Source organism: Nicotiana tabacum, chromosome 12, assembly GCF_000715075.1.
Source record: "Nicotiana tabacum cultivar K326 chromosome 12, ASM71507v2, whole genome shotgun sequence".
In the NCBI taxonomy this organism is placed as follows: Eukaryota; Viridiplantae; Streptophyta; class Magnoliopsida; order Solanales; family Solanaceae; genus Nicotiana; species Nicotiana tabacum.
Window position 1 is genome coordinate 111,455,325 of NC_134091.1, and position 8,626 is coordinate 111,463,950.

General features: G+C 36.1%; 1 protein-coding gene across 1 annotated transcript; it reads right to left on the reverse strand.

Annotated features, from left to right (window-relative positions):
• Positions 1-2,768: 2,768 nt before the first annotated feature.
• Positions 2,769-4,190, reverse strand: LOC107776598 (uncharacterized). The gene has a single exon (XM_016596511.2). It carries the CDS (start codon positions 3,995-3,997, stop codon positions 2,873-2,875), a length of 1,125 nt encoding a protein of 374 aa, XP_016451997.1. The 5' UTR covers positions 3,998-4,190; the 3' UTR covers positions 2,769-2,872.
• Positions 4,191-8,626: the final 4,436 nt, after the last annotated feature.

Sequence of the window (8,626 nt, forward strand, 5' to 3'; positions counted from 1 at the left end):
ATGAATAAACAGCATCAAAATTTTAAGGTAGTGGTACTGGGTAACAATTTAGAGTTCTAGAGTATCTTTTCCCTCTAAGTGTAAGTATCAGTAAGAACAGTATGGTTTTGGTGGCTTAGAGCCTAGTTTTGACTACGTCAAAACTTATAAGGGGTCTTTATACAAATGATCGGTAGAATTCATTATTTACTTTTTCTAGCCGATATACATAGATTATATACTAACTATACACGATTATACATATATACATTCACCGGCTTTCTTTTTGTTCAAGTGAATGATGAGCGGCTATTTAAGTTAATTTTTGAACTAAAGCTTGCCCAAAATGATCCAAGTCGAGCATCAACAAGGACTGAGAGAGCCTAATTTTCTATGGAAATATCAAATTTATGCATATTCGTGTTTATTAATTAACTAGTTTCTGGACACGTACGTTGCACGTGTATCCTAAATTTTGATAAGAATATTTTAAAACAAAATAAAAGATTATAATTGTATTATATTTTTAGAGTTTTGTACATTTTATGATTTGTTTTAGAAGCAAATCTCAAAATTTGGGGGGAAAACTTCTAAAAACCGATACAACTATACACGAAAGAACACAACCTAACGAATTCACTAATTGCCTTTAACATGTGTGTTGTGTCATCAACCAGAAGTACCATAAATCCCGGGGAACCTTTAAAAAGGGAGAAGCTCCACGCATTTGAATTTTTAGTTAAATAAATCAACAACAAACATTAATACTTAGAAAGCAACACACAAATTCGCAAAAGAATTTACATGTAACTTCTTTAAAGCAAAAAGAAAAGGAGCAAACATATAATCCGTCATTACTCAAAGATAAAATTACATGGACGATCATAATACTTCAACATGAGTTATAAACTTGAGAAACTTAATTTAATGTTATTTTTAATTCAACATAATGATGAGATTGTAATGATAGTCTTTTAATTTGCTCATAATTAGTTTTAGTTATTACTAAATGTTTGGATTGAGTGTCTGAAGCATTGAAGTACTGCTACTTCACTTCTATTCACCTTCTTAATAAAACAAATACTTAAAAATTATGTAATGGAAGGTTTTTTTCATGAGAGACAAATTAATTTTCAAAATCAGAATTTTAGCAGATATTATTGTGAATCTATCTTGAAGATAGGATCCTCCTACTTGATTTTCACCTAATAAGTATAAACCTTCTAAAATGGTATGAATAATATTATAATATATATATATGTGAGACGAGTTGCACCGAAATTTAAGGGATGAAAATATAACCTCCAACTTAATTGCTGAAGGTAAGAGGATTATATCATTTGAACAACTTAAATAAGATTGTCATATCAAATATTCAACGTGACAATTTTCTTACTTTTCTACATTTCAACAATATGTAGATTACATTTGAATATGAGCAACATCGGCTATGGTTGTAAATATTTCACGTCTAGAAGTTTCTCCCTTATCTTTAAGAAATTGTAGCCTTCTTACTTTTATAGATGCATACATATCAAGAAATTGTTGTCGAATGAAAGTAGTAACTTTTATAAGTTGTAAAGAAATTCAATCAACATAGGTATTCTTTAGAGTGGCTAGTATAGTAATCAATTTCATGCTGTAAAACTGCAAAAAAGAAAGTAGTTATTTGTGATAAAGATATTTAATAGTTATTGGCATCAAATTTTTTTATTGATATCATTGTTGTACGTACAAGGACCCTTTGTCTGATACAAGATTATGACTCATTTCATCTGTAAATTTGACAAAAGAACATTAGTTGAATTGTATAAATTATATAAGTGTATAAGCATAACACGATAATCATGTGTCAAATCTAACATCCATTATGCACCATGTAGGCTATTATTTAAAGAAATTTGAACTTTCACTTTATCTATTAAACTCGCATAATAACAAAAAAGAGGTTAAAATTGACCAAATAATAAGTGGCATATTACACTTTTTAAATGGGCTAACTAAGTCACTAATCCAAATAAATCATAACTATTTTGTCCATGGATTCTTGAAAAGGAAAAAGACAAGAAAAATAATGTTTCTAAACTTTCAAGTGATACATGTAACTGAAAAAGGAGCTAAAACAAAGAGAAATTATTTTAAAAATCAAGAAATAGTGAAGAAAGAAATAAAAGGAATCGAAAACGTTAATTAGCTAATACATCATTCTTCTAATCTTCAAATGTTCATGTCATCTAGGCTAATAATTTAGCAAAAGCCTTACTTCTGGAAAGTGGAAACGTGAAGGGCACATTTGCCAAGGATATGCCACAGAGAATTTTTAAGGGAAAAGGAATTTTTGATATAGCAAGAGAAATAGAATAATGTGCCTTAGTAATCAGACAGTCTGTTATCACTTTTATAGAGCAAAGAATGCAAACAGACTGTAAAATTGTAACTACCGTGGAAGAAGAAACAAATATGAAATGGAAAACGCTTGGAGTAATAATTAAAGAAATTTTTCATCTTTAGCCACTTTAATGTAATAATAAAGAGTAATTATTTTGTGGAAAATCAGTTCAGTTCCTCAAGGATAAAATTGTAACTCATATTTTAAAGAATATTATCGTAATTCAACTTTAAAGGTAAAACTTCCTATTTTTAGTATAATATGATAGGATGATTATGTTGAACCGTTTCTTAAACTTTTAAAGTCATCAGTGTTCCATTATGAAACTTCCATAGTGGTGCGTCTTTGACAAAATGGAATACAACAAAATATATTATCTATTTCTTACGGAGGAAACAAAGAGGAAAATAATACTTGTCATTTATCAAAATGTATTACCAAAACAAATATATGAGACAGGGAAAAAGATAACAGAAAAACAAAAACAGAAAAGGAAATTAAAACCTAAGCTATTCTTTTATCCATGTTTTGGACAAGTCGACGCATTTGGAATCTCCAAAACAAGAAATAAACTAACCCAAATCCCACCAATACAAACAACCAAATATTATCCTCTTTATTCTCTTCCTCCATTTCCACTATACTAAACTCTTCTCTATCCGTATTTCCCATTATACCCTCCATAATATGCCCATATAACACATACACCCTGTTCCTGTCCCCAATTGTAACAGAAGATGCAAACCCCTCCGCATCAAGGGCAATTTCGTCAAACACTACTCCCTCACCCCAATTATCCTCGCTCTTCACATAATAAAGCTTGTGCTGACTCACCACTACCACAACGCCGTCACTTCTAACGCCCATTCCATCAGCTGCCGTTAAATCTTTGTCCAAATTAACGGTCTTTGCCGTCCCGTCATCAACGTTGACTTTGTATATTTTCCCCGTATTTGATTGGACCACAAGTAAATACCCTTTAGATGCAAAAACGATGCCGTTTAGTCCGCATTTGTGATACTCTGCGGTCATGTCCACGGGATGAGATTTGAAGACCTCCGATCTCGAAAAAATCGAAGCTTCGCCGGCGAAATTCACTTTCCAGATGAAATCCCCATCGGAGTTGGTCACGTAAGAGTTTCCGGAGGAATCAACGGCGACGTCATTCGCGGTGGCGGGGCGGATTATCTCCGTCACGGTGGCGATAGGATTTTGATCGTCGTTGTCTAGGAGCGGGGTGAGGAAAATGCGGCGGCGAGATTTGAGGTCGTAGGCGGCGAGTGCGTTGAACGGGGAAGGTGAAGTGGGGGTAGGGATACGGTGAATGCAAGCAAGGAGGCGGTTGTTACGGCGGTCGACGGCGAGGCCGAGGAACGAGGAATTTGCCGGTAAATCGGTGTCGGAGATTAGGATTTCGGTTACGCCGGCGTCGGAAATGGAGAGGAGTTTCTGATGACGTGTACCGCCAACGATGAAGTTGTGTGATTTGGGATCCCAAGTGAATGACTCCGGAAAAAGGTTCGGTGATCGGAAATTGATGACGTGGCGGTGTTTAGCAGCGGAGGGAATGATTAAAGCGACGGATATGAAAAGGAAGCTGTAAAGAGTAAGGGCGAAACTTGGTTTCATTGTACTAAGCTTTGGTGTTTTTCGTTAGTTTTTCGACGGAATATAACTTGAAAATCTAAAAATTAAAATATATTTTCCTTTTTCCATTCAAACTAACTTGGCCAGCAAGCCGATGAATCTGAGGCACGGTTAAAAGCTTTGATTTGAACGTGTATGATTGTAGTGTCATTGATAAGATTATATGAGAAGTCAAAAATATTAGAAGTTTTCTTTTTGTTGTTATAGGAATACCTTATAATTGTTGATTTCTTTTGAAGTAATTTTTTAATTGCTGTAGGATTTTTTTAAAGAAAAAAAAGCGCTCTTAACTCCCAAAAGTGCTTGGCATATATATATATATATATATAATTATTGTTTACTACTAGTAAACTTGTCTGATTTTCGCGCGATTATAAAAAAACCATATATCAATACGAACACAATATTTTAACTAATGTTTTCTTTTTCTCCTATATTTCCTTCCCACTCTTCTTATAAAGAGAGAAAATTAACTTACCCTCTTCCCTTTCGCTGCCTAAAAAAAATATCTCCATATAAGCAAATAAACAGAAAAGGAGAAGGAAAAAAATAAAGCGATTTCAAATAGAGGAGGCTCCTTTTATTTTTCCTACAAGAACACTTGCAATACTTCTCCCCCACATAATTAGTTTCAAAAAAGAAAGAACAATAATTTTATGGAGCATTTAAAAGAGCAATATGTGTCAAGAGTCATTAAAGGGAACATAATCAAATAGGGTAAGTAAATATATTAATTGTCACAAATAAAACTGTTAGTGAAATCTTGTTTAAATAGCAGCGGGCTTCACAGTATAAAGAGCAACATCTATCAAGATCTAAAACTTTTAAATGCAATTTGATCTATTTACACTTTCAATATTAGAAAAAGTGAATGTGAAAGCATAACATTTCTACTCTTGTGACAACTTTGAAGTTACTACTACTTTGAAAAGTTTAAATTCTTGATCTTTCACCCTCAAACACCTACAATCAGATTTTGTAACTTTTATGTGACCCAAATATTAAAGGGAAAAAACAAGAGAAAATATATTGTAAAAGTTTAACTAAACATACCTTGATTGACAATGTGATTTGTTATGGGATCCACGGAAATAGAGAGACGTCACCATATATTAAACATTGATACTTCCCCAATGATAATAAAAATAATAATAAAAGGATGAATACCAACAGAAATGGAAATATTTAAATAGACCGGTTTCACCAATCAGTAGAGCAGCATATATGTTGTTTCAGAAAAGCTATCAGATTAATACAGTTGAATGAATAAATGCTTATAACCCGAATGAAAACATTGCAAGGAAAAGAATATTATGATGTAATAACGCTGGGCAAGAACCAATCTTGACTTCTGAGAATTGAGATTTTGGAAAGACAAATGGTATAATATAGATATTTGACCCTTTGTTATCAAATTACACACATTTAATAGTGACCTTAAATGGGAAGGGAGAAAGAACCAAATTGGTTTGGGAATTGATCTGATTGGCAGTTGTAACTGTTGAAATCTGTTTTTCATCAAAACATAATTGGTAAAAATTGTGATTTATGTAAATCGTTGTTACTGTGCGCCTCCGCACCATTATTGTCATTAATTAATAATTTATTTATTTTCTATTGATGTGTAACTGTTGCACCCGTGTGTACCTTCGTAGATAGATATTTAAGATTTAAGATGAAAAAGCGGGATTTTAGTAGGAAAAGGTGGGAAAAAGTCAAAAAAATGAGAATAAAGATAAATGGTAAAGCTGGCCAAAGAGATATGCCACCTCACTCTTTTTTTCCCCAACTATATATATATAGATTTTCAAGTATCATGTAGAAATGTTGGAAGAGCAAACAATACAGATTGATCGAGACGGCAATACTTCGATCAAAAGGTATCTACGTAAGGTCAGGTCGAGGTCCGAAAAATGGGGCTTCAGAATTCGAGCTCCAAGTCCGATCAAGGATCAGTTCGGTATCATTATCGGGCCCATGACCAAATCGAACCATGAGGCAAAAGTTTGTCGGAGTACACAGACCGACCAATACCCACCCCGAATATCAAGACTCCGAGTCAGGATCGAGCTCGAGTCAAGGCCAATGGCTCGACCCGATATCGAGTTCGAGTCAGTATCGAAGCTCACAGACAAGGCCGTTACAGCCGCACTAAGGGAGAGAATCCTGGCGGGAAGTAGGGAAAAGACAATATATCATAGGTTCTCCACTACGTATTTTTTATTGTTGTATATAAAGTAGGATCCCTCTACTATAAAGGGGGGATGGATTGTAATTAGAGACACATTGGAACAAAAGATTTCTTCTCATATTGAAAGATACCCCCTTGTGTTTATTTTCCTTTATCTTTATTCGTTCTTCTTCTCACTATTCTCATTCTCATAGTCAAGAATACACGTATTTCTATTTCTCTATACGATTTGTATCAAATTATATCATATATCCTTAGAACCATACACAAATTTAACTCTATCCAATTTTTCGGGTAAACAGTTTGGCGCCCACCGTGGGGCTAAGGGTAACAGTGGTTGTTTGATACAAATCTACAATACACACCAGTTTACAACTTTAAATCAACAATGGCAAACCCTTGATTGATGGCTTTACCTTTCGACCACGAAGCCGGCCTTCAAGATGAAACCAACAACTTGACACCCAGGGCCGGAAGGCGAATTAAAGATGTCACCGGAGCTCGAGTTGAAGTACCGCTAGATGTCAATTCACAAGTGGCTCTTGAGGCGAACCAACGTTCCGAACCGAAAAAATGCATTCAGGGTGGTACTCGATCCGTAGCTCGAGATACCCATAACGTGGAGGAGATCGGAGTCAGCTTACGGCTGATCTTCGAGATGTTACAAGCCCAACAAATAGCAATAGCTCTGTTGCAGAGCCAAACTCAGGTACAAAGCAGGCCGGAGCCCAATCCGCTTCGAGAAATCACCCACAGAATGGAACCAACCATAGTGAAGTCAAATGAGCAACAATCGGGGACTACTCCCGAAATTACTAAATTGCTCGAGGAACTCACAAAACGAGTCGAAGCCAACGATAAAAAAGTAGAAATATATAATTGCAGGGTCGATCAGATCCTGGGAGCTCCACCAATGATAAAAGGGCTAGATTCGAAAAAATTCATTCAAAAGCCTTTTCCCTCGAGTGCAGCCCCAAAACCAATCCCCAAAAAATTCCGTATGCCCGAAATACCCAAATATAATGGAACGACTGACCCCAACGAGCATGTCACTTCTTAAACGTGTGCCATCAAGGGCAATGATTTGGAAGATGATGAGATCGAATCTGTATTATTGAAAATATTTGGTGAAACCCTGTCAAAGGGGGCAATGGTATGGTATCATAATTTACCATCTAACTCTATTGATTCTTTTGCTATGCTTGCAGATTGCTTTGTAAAAGCACGTGTCGAAGCCATAAAGGTCGAAACCAGAAAGTCAGACCTGTTCAAGGTAATACAAAAGGATAACGAGATGCTAAGGGAGTTCGTATCTCGTTTTCAAATGGAACGAATGGATCTGCCACCAGTCACAGACGATTGGGCTGTTCAAGCTTTCACTCAAGGTCTAAACGAGCGGAGCTCGATGGCTTCACGGCGGCCGAAGCAAAATCTGATCGAGTACCCAGCTATTACTTGGACCGATGTGCACAATTGATATCAATCCAAAATAAGAGTCGAAGATGACCAGTTGATTTCTAGGTCCGTTAAGAAAAGAACGACCAAGCAAAAGTCGAGCAGAGATCGATACCAGCCATATAGCGGAAACGATACTACTGTTGAGTATCCGAGGCCTCTTTAAAATCAACCTCGTATACTGGGGGGCTTTATCATTAAACGCATCTGTGATGATTATCAAGTTCGGTGCAAAGGAAGTTACTTCGTTATTTCATGACAAACAGTGTCTCAACAGGAAATGTTGTAAGAGCCAAATGGTCAAAACGAACCATGCTTATGTAGTTGCCCCGAGCCCTGACGCAAAACATGAACACATGTATAATGAATTGCAAAGAAATCCCTCTTCTTTACCGATATTCTATGTTCAAGATTTATTATGCAAACTGGATCGAGTTCGAGCAAGCGCTCACTCAACCATTACGCCTACAGGCTACATTATTTCGAGTTCGAATCATTCACTCAACTACTAAGCCTACGGGCTACTTTTTTTTCGATTTCGAGCAAGCACTCAGTCAACTATTATGCATACGGGCTACATTGCATCGAGTTCGAATCATTCACTCGACTGCTAAGCCTACGTGCTACTTTTATTTCGAGTTCGAGCAATCACTCACTCGACCATTAAGCCTACCGGCTACTTTGACCATTACGCCTACGGGCTACATTATTTCGAGTTCGAATCATTCACTCGACTACTAAGCCTATGGGCTACTTTGACTATTATGCCTACGGGTTACATTACATCGAGTTCGAATCATTCACTTGACTGCTAAGCCTACGGGCTACTTTTATTTCGAGTTCGAGCAAGCACTCACTCAACCATTAAGCCTACGGGCTACTTTGACCATTACGCCTACGAGCTGCATTATTTCAAGTTCGAATCATTCACTCGACTACTAAGCCTACGGGCTACTTTTATTTCG

Bases quoted from the DNA above. Each gene is read 5' to 3' on its own strand.
- LOC107776598 (XM_016596511.2), bottom strand. From the start codon at position 3,997: ATGAAACCAAGTTTCGCCCTTACTCTTTACAGCTTCCTTTTCATATCC.